Source organism: Hyaena hyaena, unplaced genomic scaffold (genome assembly GCF_003009895.1).
Source record: "Hyaena hyaena isolate Hyena2069 unplaced genomic scaffold, ASM300989v1 scaffold_227, whole genome shotgun sequence".
Classification (NCBI taxonomy): Eukaryota; Metazoa; Chordata; class Mammalia; order Carnivora; family Hyaenidae; genus Hyaena; species Hyaena hyaena.
Window position 1 is genome coordinate 2,137,913 of NW_024080859.1, and position 19,446 is coordinate 2,157,358.

At 53.7% G+C, this 19,446-nt stretch overlaps 1 protein-coding gene across 4 annotated transcripts; it reads left to right on the forward strand.

Moving 5' to 3' along the window:
• Positions 1-159: 159 nt before the first annotated feature.
• Positions 160-19,420, forward strand: AKAP8 (A-kinase anchoring protein 8). 4 transcript variants are annotated; one of them, XR_005530376.1, is made up of 15 exons: positions 160-266; positions 2,707-2,745; positions 4,840-4,872; positions 5,367-5,643; positions 6,092-6,581; positions 7,098-7,227; positions 7,473-7,519; positions 8,812-8,845; positions 10,784-10,871; positions 13,429-13,570; positions 13,909-14,002; positions 14,422-14,552; positions 15,629-15,724; positions 18,195-18,920; positions 19,055-19,420. XR_005530376.1 is itself a non-coding variant. In XM_039243300.1 (14 exons), exons 1-14 carry the CDS (start codon positions 248-250, stop codon positions 18,660-18,662), a joined length of 2,088 nt encoding a protein of 695 aa, XP_039099231.1. In that variant the 5' UTR covers positions 160-247; the 3' UTR covers positions 18,663-18,940. The 4 variants fall into 4 exon arrangements, 3 of the variants coding, with proteins under 3 accessions (XP_039099231.1, XP_039099232.1, XP_039099233.1); XM_039243300.1 differs by lacking the exon at positions 19,055-19,420 and having other exon boundaries at positions 18,195-18,940; XM_039243301.1 differs by lacking the exons at positions 4,840-4,872; positions 5,367-5,643; positions 19,055-19,420 and having other exon boundaries at positions 178-266; positions 18,195-18,940.
• Positions 19,421-19,446: the final 26 nt, after the last annotated feature.

Genomic DNA, 19,446 nt, shown 5'->3' on the forward strand with positions numbered 1-19,446 from the left:
CGCCTGCGCAGAGTAGGACTCCGTGTCCGGACCAAAACTCCCAAGATGCTGTGAAAGCCGATTCCAAGCAACCGGAAGGCCAACGGGGGCGACGGGCGGGTGCGCAGCGAAAGCCAGCCAGTGGTGGTGTGCGGAAGGAGTGACGTATGCGCCTGGCCTTCCAGTAGCGGACGGCGGAAAGTGTGTTGAGCGCATGCGTCCTGTGGCAGCCTAGAAAAAGGGGCTGCTGGCGGGCCGCGCTGAAGACATGGAGCAAGGCTACGGAGGTTCGTTTGGGCGATTCATTTCGGGGTGGGGTGGACGGGCGCTGCTCGGGCGACGCAGCCACCGCTGCGTAGAGGGCCGCGGGGCCGGGGCCTACGCCCGAGCACGGTTACTCCAGCCCGACGCAGCGGAGAGGAGGCCGGGGCGCGCGCGCTGCTCATTGGACCTCGGAGTCGTCGCTCCCAGGGTGCTGCGTGCGGATTGGCCGACGAGGCCTGAGGAGGCGGGCGGGGTGCGGCGGGCCGACGTTGCGGCGGGCTTCGGGGGGCGCCTTGGGCTGTCCGAGCCGTTTCTACCCCTCCGCTCCGGCGAGACTGGCCCGGCCGACCCCGCCGCTCCGAGGCCCGCCTTCCCGCTTCGGCAGACCACAAAATGGCGGCGCCCGGGGGCGGAGCCACGGCACGAGCTCGTGGGGCGCGGGGTCCGCGGTTGGAGGCCGAGGGAGTTCGGCTGCGCGTCTCGGGGCTGTGGGGTTTGGCCGGGGCCTGCGCGCGGGGCACGTGGTGCGTCGCGCAGGTCCCGGAAGCCGTCTGGGAGGCGCTGGGTGGACCTTGCCCCGCCGGTGCGCGCGCGGTCTCTGCAGGGGCTAGTGTCGGCGGGCGCCTGCCGCGTACACGACTCGTGCTGGCCTAGGACCGGACTTCGAGGGTCAAGTGTTGGGGATCTTGTGCAGAGTTGCAAACCTGATGTGCCCTGGGGTGGTGACGGATTCTTGGCCTGCCTTCAGGCAGCCCCTTGCTGTGTCCTGGAGGTGCCTGGGGTCTGTGTACGAGGGGACGTGCCTTATCCCCGCTCGGGCCTCAGGGTCTGCGGCAGGACGGATCTTCTCGAGCGACCAGCTCTCACTGTCCAGATTCCGAGATTCCTAGGATGCTTTTGCTGCGTGCCGGAAGCCAAGTTTGTCCGCGGGGAGCAGTTGAAGGTGGAATACGTGGGGTAGGGGCTTGACCAAGTGCTCCCTCTATCCAAGCATCTGAGGTTGGAGAAGCAAGCAGTCTGGTGTCACCTGCAACAGCTAGAGAAGGCACTGATCTCCAAAGGTGGCAGTGTTAGGATCCAGCAGCAGGAATTGCAAGAGAGCTGTTGAGGTGCCTGGTGTTCCGGGGTGGCTCACCCTTCCTTTCCCCGTTTTGTCTGCATCTGACTGGGTGTCACAGTTCTTTGTCCGCTTCCCACCAGATCTTTCAGCCAGTTACCCTGCCCTCTGCACTCCCTGAGCACGAAGAGGTTATATGCCCCTGCCTTCCTACCTACCCAAACCCTTCAGGTTTAGTTCAAATGCTGGGGCCTCCTTGAGTTCCTCTGTGGCTTTTCCACTTGGAGTTCTATTTCTCAAGACTTGCTGAGCCTTGACAGTTGTTCCCTGGCCATAGGCGGCACCTAGATCTGAGTTCATGTCTCAGTTCTTCCATTCTCCAGCCCCGTGATCATGGGCAAGTGCCAGCCTCTTGAGCCTCTGGGGACAATAGGGTAAATATTATCCATCTGAAGGGGTGTTAGGAGGTTATATGGTTAGTGGATGGTATTTAGACTAGCGCCCTGTGTTTGGTCACTTCCTGTAAGGATTGCTAGTCTTTCTCCCGCGCAGATATAGAAGGCTGCGCGGCATGGGAGACTGTAGCCTGCAAAGGGCAAACTTCAGCAATGCGTCTCCAAATCTCCAAGCCTTAGCTTTCTCTTCTCTAAATGGCATTCGGGGACACTGACTAACATGTGCCCCTTGCCTGTCATAGGTGGGCACGCGCTGGGCACTTGGCTAGTGGCTTGAGTCATTCTGGTAAGAGACACAGGTTATGTTCCTGTTTTGTAAAGGTGAGGATCATTGGCAGGTGCGGATGGCTGCCTGTGCCCAGCTCTGTCTCAGGCTCCAGGGACACAAAAATGACGAGGGCCCAGACAGATGCTGTCATGGGAGTCTGCAGGGGCGAGGGGAGCCTGGATGCCTTAGGCCAGGCTGAAGTCCTGGGACCTAAGCCCCGGGAGCATGGGAGGGTCCAAAGTCACCAAGAAGTGAAGCCTAGAGAGACACAGTTGTCCTCAAATTCTGAACTTTGCTCTCAGTTATGGGGGATTTACAGCTGCTTGGTGGGTGGGCCACGCTGGGGATGTGGGCACAGCTGTATCCTAGTACTGGGTTAGCTGGCACCTTGTCCTGTGTCATTCTTACACGTGGAGCCAGGCTCACGCCAGGCTCCGTCCGCAGGCCGCTGGCAGAGCTGGCCGCAAAGCCTGTTCCCCTCACTCTTGCCTGCTGTGACCTCAGGCCTGCAGAGTGTGGTCATGCGATCAACCTGCTCAGTACTGTTAGAGGGACAGTGTCGTCATTACGCTGCCTTCTTGTGAGGCCGGCACCAAACTCTCCTACAAGGCGACCATGTTAGGCCCCTCAGAAGTTTTCCATGTGACACATAGGATCCTAACTCACAGGTCTTTTCTTGGCAGGCTATGGGGCATGGAGTGCTGGACCTGCCAACACCCAAGGTAAGACCTCACGGGGAGGTGTGGCCTCAACCCCACACGCCTGACGGCCTCGCCCACCAGGGCCAGGGATGGTGACCTATACCTGGAGAGCTGGACCGGCACCCCAGGGCTAGCCCGAGGGTCTGGAGGAGGCCTGTTCTGTAAAGGGCCGCGTAGTTGGGCTTCGGGGCTACACAGTCTCTGGTGCCCAAAAGTCCCAGAGGGGGTTATAAACAAACAAACGTGCTTGTTTTTCAGTGATACTTAAGGACACTGAAATTTGCATACCATATAATTTTGTTACGTGGCAAAGTAGCCTTTATTTTAGGAGTTTGTTATTCTATTCAGAGCAAATAGCTGTGGGTATGATAGACTTTTGCGATTAATAGGCTTTCTTTTTTTTTCTTTTCTTTCTTTTTTTTTTTTTTTTTTTTTACAAATACTTTATTGTCAAATTGGTTTCCATATAACACCCAGTGCTCATCCCCACAAGTGCCCTCCTCCACCCTTCCCTTCTGCCCAACCATCAGCCCTCAGTTTGTTCTCAGCATTCAAGAGTCTCTCATGGTTTGCCTCTCTTCCTTTCCCCCACCATTTCCCCCCTTCTTCTCCCCCATGGTCCTCAGTTAAGTTCCTCCTAATCCTCCTATACGTGCAAACATATGATATTTGTCCTTCTCTGCCTGACTTACTTTGCTCAGCATAACATCCTCAAGGTCTATCCATGTTGCTACACATGGCCAGATGTCATTCTTTCTCATTGCCACGTAGTATTCCATGGTATAGATAAACCACATCTTCTTGATCCATTCGTCCGTTGATGGACACTTAGGCTCTTTCCATGTTTTAGCAATTGTTGAGAGTGCTGCTATGAGCATTGGGGTACATGTGCTCCTATGCATCAGCATTTCTGTATCCCTTGGGTAAATTCCTAGCAGTGCTATTGCTGGGTCATAGGGGAGTTCTATTGTTAGTTTCCTAAGGAACCTCCACACTGTTTTCCAGAGGGGATGCACCAGTTTACATTCCCACCAACAGTGTAGGAGGGTAATAGGCTTTATTTTTTAAGTGGTTTTAGACTTGATGGGGTTGAGCAGAAAGTCTGCGTTCACCCCAGCAGTTTCCCACATCATTAATATTTTGCATTAGTGCAATACGTTTATTATCAGTAACGAATCAGTGTCGATACGTTAATTACAGCCCACAGTTTATATTAGTAGTCACTGTGGTTGCACAGTTCTGTGAGTTTTGACAAATATATAAATGATACGTTTCATGTCAAAATTCACACCATGAAATACTGCCCCCCCCCCCCCTCCTCCAACCATTTACAAAACTAAAACCCATCTTTCACTTGCTTGCTGTACAAAAACAGGCAGTGGGCTAGACTGGGCCTGGAGGCCTTTTTGCTGGCCCTGCTCTGGAATCTAGATCACAATGCTGGGTGCTTGGTACGTTGAAAAGACCACAATGTCCTCCCTGGTGGCGAGGTTTTCTGCCTTTTGCCAGCACTCATTCCAGAGGGTGGGATGAGGGCTTGCTTTGTTTTCTGAGCCTGGCGTTGGCCCCCGGCACCATTGGGGGTGGTAGGGTCACTTTTTCTCCCATCACCAAGTTTCCCAGGAAGAGGCCTTCCATGTCACTCAGGTACATAGCCCTAGACCTTGCTCAGTTGAGTTGGGGACATGATGTTCCACTGATGTACTCACTGTGTTAGCGGTGCCTGAGCTCTGGCGCATGGTGAGAACTGGCACCTTTGAAGGGTTCTGCCAGAGGATCTAGCCCTGTCTGCCTCTTGGCTGGTGCCTGGACATTTCCTGGGAAGGCTGCACTGTCCTTTCTCATTGTCCTGATGGGGGAGATCAGGCTTACCCACGAGAGAAGTCTCCATTATGCTTAACAGAGTGCTCTGTAGGAAGTGAGTTTTACAGCTAGTGGGCCACAGCCATTCCTGGCCTTAATGGCCAATCGGGGGTGCCACCCAGAATACTGCCACAGCTGCCTGTAGCCCTAGACCTGCGAGTGGCAGAGTAAGGTGACAGTTGGGGCTGTGGGGGTGTCTCAGGCACTTTCATTCTATAAACAAAGCTCCTGTGTGTTTTTGTTTCTTCTCAGGTGCATATGGAACTGGTGTGGCCAGCTGGCAAGGTAGGCCCTTTGGTGGTCTGTGGGTGCAGAAGAAGGCTTCTGATCGGCCACCCAGAGGGACTGGGATACAGAGACCTACCCCCCCCCCCACCCCCCAACGATGTCCCATCCTGGCTGTGCCTACAGCTCTCCCGAAGGCTTGGCAGGCCCAGGCAGTGTCACAGAGAACTTGCTGGCAGCAGGGGTTGCGGCTGTGTTCTGGGAGCAGCAGCCCCAACTGCCATTCATGGGCTCGCAGCCACCTCTGGCTTCAGGTGGGGAGCAAGCGCTCCGATCTGGTGCAGAAAGCCAGCCACTTGTGGCTGAGGCTCAGCCCCTGCCCATGTCCTGCTGCCTCTTGGTGGGTGAGCTTCACGGTGTGGGCTGACACCAGCGCCCGTGGTTCCTTGACAGTCTTCCTTCCCTGTGGGCAGTGGGTGCTTCTCTCCGGACGGTCTGCTGTAGACTGACCTTGTGGCCACTGAGGTCTGATGTGCTCTTCCTCCCTGTGGCAGGTTATGAGAACTACAATTACTACGGTGCCCAGAACACCAGCGTCCCCACAGGAGCGACCTACAACTATGGCCCAGCCTCGTGGGAGGCCACCAAGGCCAGCGACGGCCTGGGGGCTGGGGGCCCTGCCATGCACATGGCTTCTTATGGCCCAGAGCCGTGTACCGACAATTCCGACTCTCTCATTGCCAAGATCAATCAGCGGTTGGACATGATGTCCAAGGAAGGAGGCAGGGGCGGGAGCAGCGGCGGTGGGGAGGGCATGCAGGACCGGGAGAGGTGATTATGGACCTGAGCCCTTCCCTGGGGATCCCACACCCCAGCTTTGTGCAGATGGCAGTGGGCACCCCCTCTTCCAGCGAGGATGTTCCTCGGCTCCCTCCTGAACATGGAGTGGATGAGTTGGGTGTTACCGGCAGAGGCACTGTGCTTGGACTCCCTGGCTTCCCGAGTGGTGGGGCTTAGGGTATGACTGTTAGCTGAACGACACCAGACTCCTTAACTTATTTCTGCGTCAGGTACCTGTAGACCCTGTCGCTCTCAGAGCCAAGGGCTCCATGCACCTCGTTCAACAATGTCGAAGGGGGATTGTTGGTGGGTTTTGCCTTCCGAGCACTTAGGAGGGCTGCGTGGTGGTGTGGTGTGCTGTTCTGAATGTGGAGAGCCAGCTTTGTGGGAGACTTGCACACGTGCCCAGACTGTGGTGATGGTTCTGCTTCCTTTGCAGCTCCTTCCGCTTCCAGTCGTTTGAGTCCTATGACTCCAGACCCTGTCTGCCCGAGCACCAGCCCTACCGCCCCAGCTACAGCTACGACTATGACTTTGACCTGGGCCCTGACCGGAATGGTGGCTTTAGCAGTCAATACAGTGACTGCCGGGACCCAGCCCGAGAGCGGGGCTCCCTTGATGGCTTCATGCGGGGCCGGGGCCAGGGCCAGGGCCGCTTCCAGGACCGGAGCACCCCCAGCGCCTTCATGCGCAGCGACCCTTTCTTGCCGCCAGCAGCCTCCTCGGAGCCCCTGTCTGCTCCCTGGCCGGAGCTGAACTACGTGGGTGGACGGGGCCTGGGAGGCCCCTCCCCCAGCAGGCCACCGCCATCCCTCTTCTCCCAGTCCATGGCCCCGGACTTCAGTGTGATGGGCATGCAGGGGGCCAGCGGTTACGACAACTCTGGGCCCTATGGATGCGGCCGGTCACAGACCCGGATGAGGGATCGGGTAAGCCCTTGGGAAGCTCTAATCTGCCAACTTACAAACAACTTTATTGAGGAAAACTTGGGAATTCGGACACTGTAAAATTCACTCATTTTTAAGTGTACGATTGAGTTTTAGTAAAAACGTACACAAATGCACAGCCTTCACCACCGTCTAATTTTCAGCATTTCCATCAATCCAGAAAGAAGCCAACCTCTGCCCTTAGCAGTCACTCCCTGCTCTCTCCTCCAGTCTTGGCAACGGCTAATCTCTCTGCCTTTGTAGCTTTACCCCTCCCAGGCCTTTCACGTGAACGTTATCACATAATATGTGGCTTTTTGCATCCGACTTCTTTGCTTAGCGTAAAATTGCGGGTGGGGGCGGAGTTCAACTGTGTCATCTTTCTTTCTTTGTTTTCTGCAAAGATCAAAGATCTTTCCTGCCTTTGTTCTCTGATCTTACAACTTCTTTGTTCTTCATTTCTCTGGGGTTTCTTAATGGTCTGGGTAAGCGGTACATCGGATGTGCTTGTGTCTGTAGCCCAGGCGGAGAGGGTCTGATCGCTGTGGCCCAGATGGCATGGGCAGGAAGCGGAAGCAGTTGCAGATCTACGACGAGCCTGACACCAAACTGGCCCGGGCTGACAGCGAAGGAGATTTTTCTGAAAATGGTATGCCCTGGGGGCCAGCAGGCCCGGGTGGGTGTGAGATGTGTCCGTTTTGTGCTTGGTGCTCTGCCTGCCCGTCCATGCAGTGGACGTGGGTTGAACTCCAGGGTGGCACATATCGCCTGCACTCCCACGGCCCCCACTGCCGTCAGGACAAGTGGCTGCTCTGGGCAGTGAGCTCGGGAGGGTGGGAACAGAGTGGGCTAGCTACTGCGGGGCTGATTTTCCCTCTTCCTTGTGTCCGGTAGATGATGGGGCTGCTGACTTCCGGTCGGGAGATGAAGAATTCAGGGGTGTAAGTCCAACCTCACTGGTCAGCCTCCTTTGTTTCCGGTGTGGGGTCCCTTCTTTACATTACTCTCTTTCTCCCAGAGGCAGGAGCAGCATCTGTGGTAGACTTGACTATTGTGTGAGCGGATTTAAGAGGCTGACTTGCAGCCAGAAATTTGTATTTGTAACAGCACCTCCCTTCCTGGGGCGCCCAGGTAGCTCGGTTGAGTGTCCAACTCTTGATTTCTGCTCAGGTCATGAGCCCAGGGTTGTGGGATTGAGCCCTGTGTCGGGCTCTGCACTGACAACTCAGAACCTGTTTGGCATTCTCTCTCCCACTTCTCCTTTCCCCCGTTTGTGCGCACTGTCTGTCTCTCTCTCTCTCTCAAACATACAAACCGTCCTTCCCTTCCTGAAAACACTCCCAGCCCTCCCCCACAGACACTCCTGTGTCCTCAGCGATGCACCTAACCATGCATGTGGCTGAGGCTTTCAGACAGGCCTGGAAGCCTTACTTACTGCCAGCTCTGTGCTGGTGCTGAGCTGCGTCCATGTCCTTCCGCCTTAAAAACCGGTCATGAGAGACAGGCATTTAGGGCCAGCTCTTAGCCATGACCATGCACAAGCACCGAGGTAGTCCGCCTTTGCGCCCCCCACCCCGACCCCTGCAAATTCTGATTCGTGTCTAGGCCAGGGCCTGGAGATCTGGCTATGTGAAGGTCTCAGCCAAGTGCTGCTAATGGTCAGATGGGTGGGGGGTTGGGGAGGCAGAATACAGTGGATTTTCAGCTTTCTGGGAGTGAGTGTCTTGCTCCTGATCTGGCTTGCCTAGATCTTGAGTCTGGGAATCTCTATCTGCTGCTGAGTAATTTAATATTGAGCTTGATGGCTAAAAAATGGGGAGTATTGTGAGTTTCAGTTAGATGCATTTGTTATAACCTTGGTAAATATAAACAAATGGCCTGGAAACTTGGTAAATCTCTTTTTTGGTATAGAGGGTTGGAACTAGCATCCTGCAAATGAGGGTTTCTTGACACAGAGCCGATGGATGGGCTGCTGGCCTTCCCATGTGGCGGCTAGAGGAAATTCTTTAGAAAGAACTGAAAGAGGGCCACTGACTTTAATGAAAAAGTACGTTTGTCATTACACAAGCTCAGAAGGCAACCAAGAATAGTGACAGGACACCCCCAGCATCTATCCCACTGCCCTGGCACTTGTCCTAACACATTGTGACCGGGTGGTGGCAGCGTGCTAGGCTGGTTGTGGAGAGTTCTGGAAACTCCACCTCACTGTCCACCTTTATGTGCCCTTTTTCAGGAGGACGAGTTCTTTGACTCCGGGAGGCAGAGAGGTAGGCATCGCTGCATGTCCCTTTGAGCTTTCCTGTGACTGCCCACCCGGGTCCCGGCTAGGCTGCACTTCTGAGCAAGCCCGGGGCCTGGACGGGGGGCCTGGCAGCTCAGGGCAGAAGAGGGGCTGTGGCCACCAGGTGGGCCTTGGTCGTGGTGCTCACCCCCAGGCTTTGCTCCAGTGCTTAGAGCAGCACTTGCTGGAAACAGGTCTGTTTGCCTCACTCGATATAGGCTGTCGAGAGAGGGGGCAAACCTCAGCTCTGAGTGTGTGCAGCGGCTTGCAGCGGTAGGGAAGGGAGAGTCTCAGAAACGCAAAAAAAGAAAAGAAAAGGTGCTCTCCAGCCTGTCTGCTCTGTTCCCTATTGGCCTATTGCAGGTCCCTGTACTGTTTTTTTCCTGGGCTGCTTTCTTTTCACACTTCCCTCCGTTGCCAGCCCAGGGTTGTGCACTCAGCCTCTGTGGTGGGCGTGCTGGCAGCAGCAGCGCACATGGCTGCTCAGACACCTTCCCGGGTTGGGGGCTGGAAGGGGGGGGTGGGAGGGAGGAAGGCCTGTCAAGGGCACCCAAGCCCGGATCCTCCAGAGATACTCCTTGCTCAGCAGGTCTCATCAGGGCCATTGTGGGAGACCTAAGAGTCCAAAGTAAGCGGCAAGAGCAGAGCAAGGTTAAACCCTTTCAGGGGGGCGTGGAGAAGCAGCCCGAGACACCGTGGCCTTGAGCTTACCCAGAAGCCGTTTGTTTCTTTTCCCGTTCCCATGGGTCTGTCCATAGCTGGTTTTCCCCAAGAACCACAGGCTGGCTCCTTTGTGGCTCTGCTCCCATAAACCTGCAGGCTCCTGGCTTAGATGCTCCTTCTCCTGTGTGTTTGGGCTTGGCCAACCCTATGAGGCCCTCCCACCTTGTTGATCGAAGTGATCATTCCTATAGCTTGGGACCACACAGAGCAGTTTGCAGCTCGTGCAGCAGGGTAAATGCTAAAGCAAAGGTGACATGTTTATTGCGCGCAGGTCCTGCTACCTACCCGGGATGACTTTGCTATTAAACAACAGTAATAGTTTCAGGCAGTGACCTCTTGCCAAAAATCCCACACGCCCTTTTGAGAGGCTTCTGAGCAGCGCACGCCGGTCGCCATCTTCGTGGGACAGTCTCGTGACTGGCATCAGGGGTAGGGGTTACAGTTCAGATGCTTATCCAACCTTTTTTCAGTGTCTGGCCCTGAGCCGCGGTGACCTGGCCCGGCCTCATGCTGGGACGCTGGGCTGCAGAGCGCTCAGACGAGCCCCTGGCGCTGGCCCCAGGGGACAGACGGAGGACCGATTGGTCTCTTCCCACTTTTGTTTCTAGGACTGCTTCCCTCGTAGCTCTGGGAAAGCCCTAGATGGACGGTTTTTGTGAGTGGAAGATAGAGTTCGGGCCAGCAAGGACTGTCAGACCTGCTGAGGCCCTAGTTCAGAGGAGGCTGACGGGACAGTCGTCATGGTCCACCGAGAGGTGGGACGGAGGGCGGTAGAGCTGCTCGCTCTGTTTTCTGAGGCCTCCCCGCTGCTGCCTCTTATCTGGGAAGAATCGCTTCTCTCTCTCCTTAAGTGACTTGGGGAGGAGACCCGATGGCAGGGCGCTGGATCAGAAAAGCCGGGTAGGGAAGGACAGAGACAGCAGGTGGGCCGTGGTGTGCGTGGGACCCACCCCAGCCTCGTCACACCGTGGGGGCATGTGAGGCGACTCCCTGGGAACTCCCAAGGGTCCTCCTCAAAGGCCTATCCCTGCTGGGGGCCTTTGACAGACTATTGGTGCCTCAGGGTGTCCTGACCCTGCCGTGTGTGGAGGCGGCGGCAGGCACGGGGTGTGGTGGCCCAGCCGTGGTCCCCATCAAGGCCCTGGTGCTCAGCTCCTCTGCAGGCTCCTCAGGGCGTCTCGAAGGGACTTGTCTGTTACAGGAGAGAAGGACGACGAGGATGACGAAGTAAAGAAGAGAAAGGAAAAGCAAAGGAGGAGAGACCGCATGCGAGACCGGGCGGCCGACAGGTGAGGGGGCAGGCCCGGTGGGGGGCGTGGGTGGGGACCTGGGCACTGGCAGGGTCCTCCTGAGCTCGTCTGTCTTCACTGCGCAGTGAGGAGCAGCCTGGTTTGATCTGACTCCGGGGTCTGTCAGGACATCCGAGTGAGGTCCAGAGGAGACAGGACATCCGAGTGAGGTCCAGAGGAGACAAAACTTGGGAAATGGCGACGGCACTACGTTCTTGCCAGTGGGTCGCTGCCCCGCGTGTGTCCAGCAGGCGGCGCCATTGCTCTCCTGCTGACCTGTAGGGAGTTTCCCCGTTCCCTGCTTGTATCTGTCACCCCAGACAAGTGAACTTCAGCAGAGCTGCTAAGAAGGTGCTTGGGGGGGGGGGGCGGGGGGGGGGGTGTCCAGATCCGGACTGCCTCTGGGGTTCGGCATGGCAGTTGTATACCTGTAGATGCTACTTTGCAAATTTAGTCTCTAGATGTAAAAAGAATTGCNGGGGGGGGGGTTGTCCAGATCCGGACTGCCTCTGGGGTTCGGCATGGCAGTTGTATACCTGTAGATGCTACTTTGCAAATTTAGTCTCTAGATGTAAAAAGAATTGCAGTAGTGCAAAGGGTGTCGGTGTGACCACACCATATGCCTCTCTGCCTTTTCAGTAATCAAGCAGCTGCTAACTAGGAATGGAAACCACTGGGAGTCTTGTGAGCCCTTGGTTGCCCAGGCCTTGACCGCACATGGCAGTCTCTCTACACCCAGGCTCTGTGTATGATCTGATGGGGAATCCGTGCCCTTATCGCTCACATGGGGTGGTGTTTTTCCTGTGCAGAGAAGTACAAAGCAGATGTTAGCAAAAAAGCTTAACTGTAGAGGCAGGAAAGCCAGGAACTGCAAAGTAGGAACTTCCAAGTTTTAAAGAGAAATTCATTGAAATGTTTGTTATTGTTTATTTGTTTTGAGAGAGAGCAAGCAGGGAAGGGGCAGAGAGAGGGAGAGAGAGAGAATCCCAAACAGGCTCTGCACCATCAGCACAGAGCCTGATGAGGGGCTCAAACTTCTGAACCATGAGGTTGTGACCCAGGCTGAAATCAGGAGTCAGGCAGTTAACCAACTGAGCCACCCAGGCGTCCCTGAAATGCTTGTTTGTTTTTAAGTGAGTAAGTAACGAATGATGGCTAGGTCAGGTCTGTTTCCATGCCCCATGAGAACGGAGGTGACATTTTCTTCAGAAGGATTATTAGACTCCACCCTAGTGACAGAAGGTCCTCAAAGAGACTTGGAGAAATTGTCACAAGGAAGCGTGAACCCTGTATTTCCTTGGTCACTTCCTGAGAGTTGTACCCATTCGTACACATAGGGCTCCAGAACTTTTTCTGTGCATCCTCCAGTGGGGGAGCTTGCAAGAGTAAGCGTCATGCCCCATCCAGAGAGAAGCCAGGCACTGGGGGCCGGCGGCAGTGTGAGCCGGTAGATGAGGACGCCTGAGCGCCACCGGGCCCGTGCTGTTACCCCATGTTTGCCAGGGCCTCCTGGGCAGAGCGAGGGAAGCAGCAGCCCGCTCTGGTGGCGTAGGGCTCTGAGCCTGCTCTCCCCTTGCCCTGTGGCGTGACTGCATTTGTGAGATCTTGAGAGCAGGCCACAAAGAGACGCCAGGTTTTAGCTGTAGAATTTGATGGGACAGGTCTTTACGTTGTGTCCCATGGGAAAGTTTATCTTGGGTTTTAAGTTGTGTAAGATCTTCTGAGAATTCCTCCCTGACATTAAAATGAGGTTACCTCGGGGGCACCTTGGGGGCTCAGTCATTTGGGCATCTGACTTCAGCTCAGGTCATGATCTCACAGCTCATGGGTTTAAGCCCCATGTCGGGCTCTGTGCTGACAGCTCGGAGCCTGGAGCCTGCTTTGGATCCTGTGTCTCCTTCTCAGCCCCTCCCCTGCTCATGTTCGTTCTCTCTCTCTCTCTCTCTCAAAGAGAGAGATAAATAAACCTTAAAAACAAAAAAAGTACACGGGGCGGCTGGGTGGCTTAGTTGGTGGGGCATCCAATTTCGGCTCAGGTAATAATCTCGTGGTTCATGGGTTTAAGCCCCACGTTGGGCCCTGTGCTGACAGCTCAGAGCCTGGATCTTGCTTCAGAGTCTGTGTCTCCCTCTCTCTGCCCCTCCCCTGCTCATGCACTCACTCTCAAAAATAAACATTTTAAAAAAAATTTTTTTAATGAAGTTATCTCATATCCTAGTGCCTACAGAAAGAAGTTACAGAATTACCACCCCTACCCCACCCCCAGAGTAGTGGTCTGAAGGCTTTTAGGGAGTCCACAGTTTTGGAAAAATCTTAGGGTGTTCTCTTAGGGGCCATTGGGCCCAGCAGACTGGAAAGGTGCATAAATCCCTTCCTGAAATACTTGCAAGACTGTATTTCCATTGTTAAGATGGGGAAACCTGGGGTAATGGCTACTCTGAAACCCCATGTGAGGTCAGAAGTCTTGGTACAGAAATTGCTTTCCCGTTTCCATTTCGGTTCTAACCAGAGGTGGACTGGTTATTGTATCACTGCGTCTCTCGTCTTCCCTCTCCAGGATTCAGTTCGCCTGTTCTGTGTGCAAGTTTCGTAGCTTTGAAGAAGATGAAATCCAGAAGCATCTACAAAGCAAATTTCACAAAGAGACACTGAGGTTTATAAGTACCAAACTCCCCGACAAGACGGTGGAGTTCCTTCAGGTAAAGCACACTTGGTGTCCATCACAGTGTTTCCTGATGCTCCTACAGGAATCGGCACGGAGAAGGGAAGGGGTCGGGAAACACGAGGCCTGGGCTTTCCAGAATGACAGTGTACAAGTCCCGGGTCCGAGGGAGAGCCAAGCGCTCTGGCCACTGTAGTTCCCTCCAGGTCTGCCCACACAACTGCTCGGAGGGCCGTCTTCCCGTCCTTGGGGCGGCCGAGCCAGGGCTGCCCTCCCTTGGGGGCTTGGCAGCCGCCTGCGCCGAACCATCGCTTGTGCGGCTGAGAGGCAGGCAGACGCACTGCCCTGTCGTTTATTCGGTGCCATCTTCTCTAGGAGTACATCGTAAACAGGAACAAGAAAATTGAGAAGCGGCGTCAGGAGCTGATGGAGAAGGAAAGCACAAAACCCAAACCAGACCCTTTCAAAGGTGAGTCGTGGTCGTGGGGCATGCAGCTGAGTGCCAGGCCAGCCCAGCGCAGGGTTGCTGCGAGCGTGACCTGAAGACCCTTGGGTGGGACACCTAGCAACGGGAAAGCAGCCCTCGAAGGTGTCTAATGAATGTCACCACTTCACTGGTGGCTTATCGGAGTGATATTAAGCCCCCTGATGTTTTCTCGTCCTTTGTATGAAATGACCAGACAGATGAAAAAAGTTGAATGAAATTGCCCAATGTGGGTGTGCTTCTGTCTGCTCCCTCCTGCTGGAGGCTAGGGGATGCCGGTCACAGATTCTGTCCTAACCCGATCCTTAGGGACTAACCACTAGGACAAAATGTGGGCCCTTTGGGGGAGCAGGAGAGCACTAGATGCTGTCCCAAATCGTACCAGACTTGGGTTGTATCCACAGGGATTGGCCAGGAGCACTTTTTCAAGAAGATAGAGGCTGCTCACTGCCTGGCTTGTGACATGCTGATCCCTGCGCAGCATCAGCTCCTCCAGCGGCACCTGCACTCGGTCGACCACAATCACAACCGCAGGGTGAGTCCCCTCCGGGTGCCGGGCCAGCCGAGCCCTTCCAGGCTGCCAGCAGTGGGCTTCAGAGCTTCTGTGTCTTGTGGGGAATGCTCGCATCTTTAGGAGCTTTTTAACCTACTCCGCTGAGTCTGTCCTTGCATCAAAGGATTATAAGACGCGTCCCGATTTCTGTTGAAAGTGAAAAATTAACAATGGACTTCAACAGAGTAGGTGAAATTCTCCTGGTTGAGAATGTGCCCTATAAATCACACAGGTGAATTTCTTAGTTGTTGACAAAGGGGATTTCCTGTAAGCTAAGGCTGAGGGCCATTCAGAGCATGGTGGCCTGGGGGACCCAGAGTTCAGAACGGATTTGGGCCTAAGTAGCTGGTGGAGCCTGAGGCTAAATGTGTAGACTCAGGGTTTTGGCAGATCTTTTAGAAAGGATCCCATCGCAGGTACTTCTGGCTCTGAGGGCCATGGGGTCTGCTGACAACGCAAGTCTGCTGCCGATGGGCACCAGCAGCCAAAGTCTGAGTGGGTGTGGCCGCGTGTGGCCCCCCCGCTTGCCAAGCCCTGGTTTAGTCTCTGTCTTTTGTTCACCCGACTATCCAGTGGAGAAGTCGGTACCTGCCTGTGCATCTCTTTGTTTATTAAAGGTCATCCAGAAAGCACGATACAAGCAAGCAGTATCGTTTCAATGGGCCAAGCTTGAAAATAGCCCGATGGTTGCAGCATTCCCACTTTTGCTGTTGAATTTACTTATAATATCACAGTAACTCAAGAGACTGAAAAGAAAAACCGTGTCCTGTTCCCGTGCTGAGTCCACAGGGCGCCCCGTGTGCGAATGTTCTTGTTTCAGGCTTGCCGGTCGGTGCACACGGCACCTGGCAGGCAGTGGTGCGCCGGTGCTTTTATTTCCACGCTGCCCTGGTGCCAGTCTCTCTCTAGGGCCTCCTTTCTCTCCTTATCAGAGTGTGACATTGGGGACTTGCCACAGTGAAGAAAGATGTTGGTTCTTTTTCTGTGGGGGGCTGACCCCTGGGCAGCTCAGGGTCTGCACACTGGGTCTGAAAACCCGCGTTTGGCTCCCTTTGCAGTTGGCTGCGGAACAGTTCAAGAAAACCAGTCTGCATGTGGCTAAGAGCGTTCTGAACAACAGACACATAGTGAAGATGCTGGAAAAATACCTCAAGGTTTGTGCTTAAGGGTCCAGTGTATGCGAGAAGCTCTTGGAATGGAGGGTGAACTCTACAAGTATGGAAATGCATCCGGACTACAGAACTTAGCATCTCTGAGTCTTTGTGAAGACTTGAGGGACACTGGAATGTGACCACTGCGGTGGGTTTCCCGTGACCCCCCTGCTTCGCGGGGTCCGGGATGCACTCCTGCTTGATTCGTCATGTGGTGGTGAGATGCTTAAAGAAAACTCCCAAGTGAGATGAGAACTGTCCAGGAAAGAAGCCAGAAAGAGATTCGCTGGCAGAGACCGCCAACAGGAGTGAGGGGGAGGGACGAGCCGGTGGTGCCACGACTGCTGTGCTTTAGTGACCCGAGCAGAGTAATAAAAAGGCCCAAAGAGGGTGCCGGAGAGAGGTCCAGCTGGGAGAGCCTCTGGTTCCCCCTTGGGAAGCCCATCTGTTAAGTACTCAGCCCCAGACCTCAACGTTTCAGGCTGGTCGTTAGGCTCCAGCACGGCCCGACTAGGATGATCTGTTTGCCCGCCTCTCAATTATTAAATCCGCCAGTAATGGATGCTTCATGCTGCCTGTTAAAGGCATCATAGAATCTTTTTTTTTTTTTTAACTAGAGAGCACATGGCATGAGAAAGGCTGTGGAGGGAAATGGAATCCCAAGCAGGCTCCATGCACCGCACAGAGCCCGATGTGGGGCTTGATCCCACAACTCTGGGATTATGACCTGAGACCAAATCAATGGTCAGATGCTCAACTGACTGAGCCACACAGGCGCCCCAAGGCATTATAGAATTTAAATAAGTAACCATGACTGGCCAGTATTTTATGTTGTGGTTTAAACAGATTTCAAGTTTCTGGAGTCAGGTGTAGATGCAAGCTTCAAACACCATTATTTCATGTATTCATGTATTTAAAAGATTTTTTTTTTTTTAAGTAATCTCTGCCCCCCACTGTGGGGCTCGAACTCACAATCTTGAGACCAAGAGTCGCATTCTCCTCTGACTGAACCAACCAGGCATCCCCTAAACACCGTATCTTAAAACCTATGTCCTAATCTGCCAGTGGTGATATTTACTTCTACTACACTAGAGGCAGATTTGTTTTGTTTTGTTTTTTAGATGTTTTATTTATTTCTAGGAGAGAGAGAGACAGCTTGAGCAGGGGAGGGTCAGAGAGAGAAGGAGTCACAGACTCTGAAACAGGCTCCAGGCTCTGAGCTGGCAGCACAGAGCCCGACGCGGGGCTCGAACCCACGAACCGCGAGATCATGACCTAAGCGAAAGTCGGACACTTAACCGACTAAGCCACCCAGGCATCCCAAGGCAGTTTTAGCATATGCTTGAGAGAAAGCAGTTTGGCTTCCGAGAGTCCGACTGGGGTTCAATCCTGACTGATGTTTAATAGTTTAATAGTTGTGTGGCCTTTGACAAGTTGCTGAGTCTCATTTCCTTATCTGCAAAATGAGGCAACCCTTATATAACCAGGGCTGTGTATTTAAATGAAACTAAAATTTAAAACTCACTTAACTTCCTGTTATGAGGGCTTTTTTTTTTGGTTTGTTTTTGTTTTAATTGGGTTGAGAAATCCTAGGTCTTTTTGAACTTCACCATTATGTGCTTGTGCAAAGAAGGGGGTGGCAGTTAATTGAGTTAAATTTTTGTTTTTTTAGTGTTTTATTTCTGAGAGAGAGACAGCATGAGCAGGGAAGGGTCAGAGAGAGAGGGAGATACAGAATCTGAAGCAGGCTCCAGGCTCTGAGCTGGCAGCACAGAGCCCGATGTGGGGCACAAACCCATGAACCGTGAAATCATGACCTGAGCCGACGTCGACGCTTAACTGACTGAGCTGCCCAGGCGCCCCTATTGAGTTAAATATTTGTAAATACTTCAGTCTAAATTTTAAAAAGCCTTTGAAGGAGGTGGGAAAAGTACATCTTTCAAAAAACCCGTTGCGAAGATTGAAATTACTAATATTAAAAATAAGAATATCCCCAGGGGCGCCTGGGTGGCTTAGTCGGTTAAGCGTCCGACTTTCGCTTAGGTCATGATCTTGCGGTTCGTGGGTTCGAGCCCCGCGTCCGGCTCTGTGCTGACAGCTAGCTCAGAGCCTGGAGCCTGTTTCAGATTCTGTATCTCCCTCTCTCTCTGACCCTCCCCTGCTCACGCTGTGTCTGTCTGTCTGTGTCTCTCTCTCCTAGAAATAAAAAAATATAAAAAAAAAAAAAAAAAAAAAGAATATCCCCTTATTCTGCTTATACCATACGCCCCAGCTAACTAAATAGGAAAACGGAAGTTAAAGGGGAAAACAGTTGTAGTGGAGCTTTTCTGAGATGACTTTTCTGGACTCAGAGGCCCTGAGCACCTATAGGATTAACTCCCCTGCTGGAGTTGAAGGTGTTTCTCTGGCTTCCTTCAGCCTCTCACCCGGACAGTTCTTCAGGCCGCACTGACCTTTTCCTCTCCTTGGCCAGGGGGAAGACCCCTTCACCAATGAAGCCGTTGATCCAGAAGTCGAAGGAGATGACAACTTAGTAGCTGAGGACAAGGAAGAGACCCCTGAAGAGGTGGCTGCGGAGGTCTTAGCCGAGGTTATTACTGCAGCAGTGAGAGCCGTAGACGGGGCAGGAGCACCTGCTTCGGAAAGCACCGAGGTGCCGGCCGCAGGGGAAGGCCCCGTGGACTCGGCGGAGGCCCCTCGTGGTCCTCACTCCGAACAGCTGGCAGAAGCGGAGACGCCGTGTGGCACGGCCCCTGAGAAGGGCAGCACCGAAGCAGAGGCTGGAGGTGAAGCTGCCCAGGCCGGCAGTGAGACCGCGGAAGCCGGAGGTGAAGTGGCGGCAGAGGGCGCCGAGGTAGTCCCTGCTCCGGGCCCGGCTGCGGCGGGAGCCGGGGAGGAGCAGGTGGATGCGGAGCCCGAAGGGGCCGTCCCCACAGACTGAGCCTCCTCCCCGCTGCGGGGGATGCGTTTCAGACACACGTTGCTCGCTCTCCTTTTGTTCTAAGCAGTGCTAGGGTGTGTTACTGGAATATGCTGGAAACTTTGGTGAAGAGACCCAGCCGTTTCCTTCCAAACAGTGTACCTCGCGGGCTTGTGTTACAGGTTGTACGGCTCTCTGCCTCGGTGTCAAGGTTGCAGGAGTCGCACGTTCCCCCATGTGGCTGTGAAATCTGTCTACATTGCAGTCGGAGTAATAAAAGTTGGGTAATTAGATTTTGATATTTTGCTTGTTAAATATAGCACCTGGCTGATTGCCCTTTTTGTTATTATTTTCTGAGAGCAGCTTAATACTAGGGTCTGTCTTATTTTATAAAGTTTTTTTTTTTTTTTAAGTTTTAAGAATTTGCTGTGGCTTCAGTTTTTGACCTGCTTTGGCAGCGCGCACCGTGTGTGGTGTGTGACCCTCACAAGATGTGGCAGCAGAATCTCCTTAACAGGATGTTGGTTCTGTGACATCAGTGAACTCGAAGGCCTCATGAGCCTGACAGACCTGCACCCTTGGACGCGCCCCCCCCCCCCCCCAAGAATGACATCTTGCCTAGGGCATTATTTTCCCGAGCTTTAGTCTTCAGTGAATTACCTTTATAGTTTTTGTTTTTTTACCTCATTTGTGTTCCACCTTTGTTTCAGGGGTGTTTTTTTTTTTTTCCTTCCTTTCAAATGAGTTGCTTCTGCTTAAATATATTTAAAAAAAAAACTTGGTGTCACTCCCATGAGTAGAAAGC

Coding starts and splice junctions, on each gene's coding strand:
- AKAP8 (XM_039243300.1), top strand. Junction 2,746..4,839: donor TGGACCTGCCAACACCCAAG/GTAAGACCTCAC, acceptor GTTTCTTCTCAG/GTGCATATGGAACTGGTGTG. Junction 7,520..8,811: donor GAGATGAAGAATTCAGGGGT/GTAAGTCCAACC, acceptor GCCCTTTTTCAG/GAGGACGAGTTCTTTGACTC.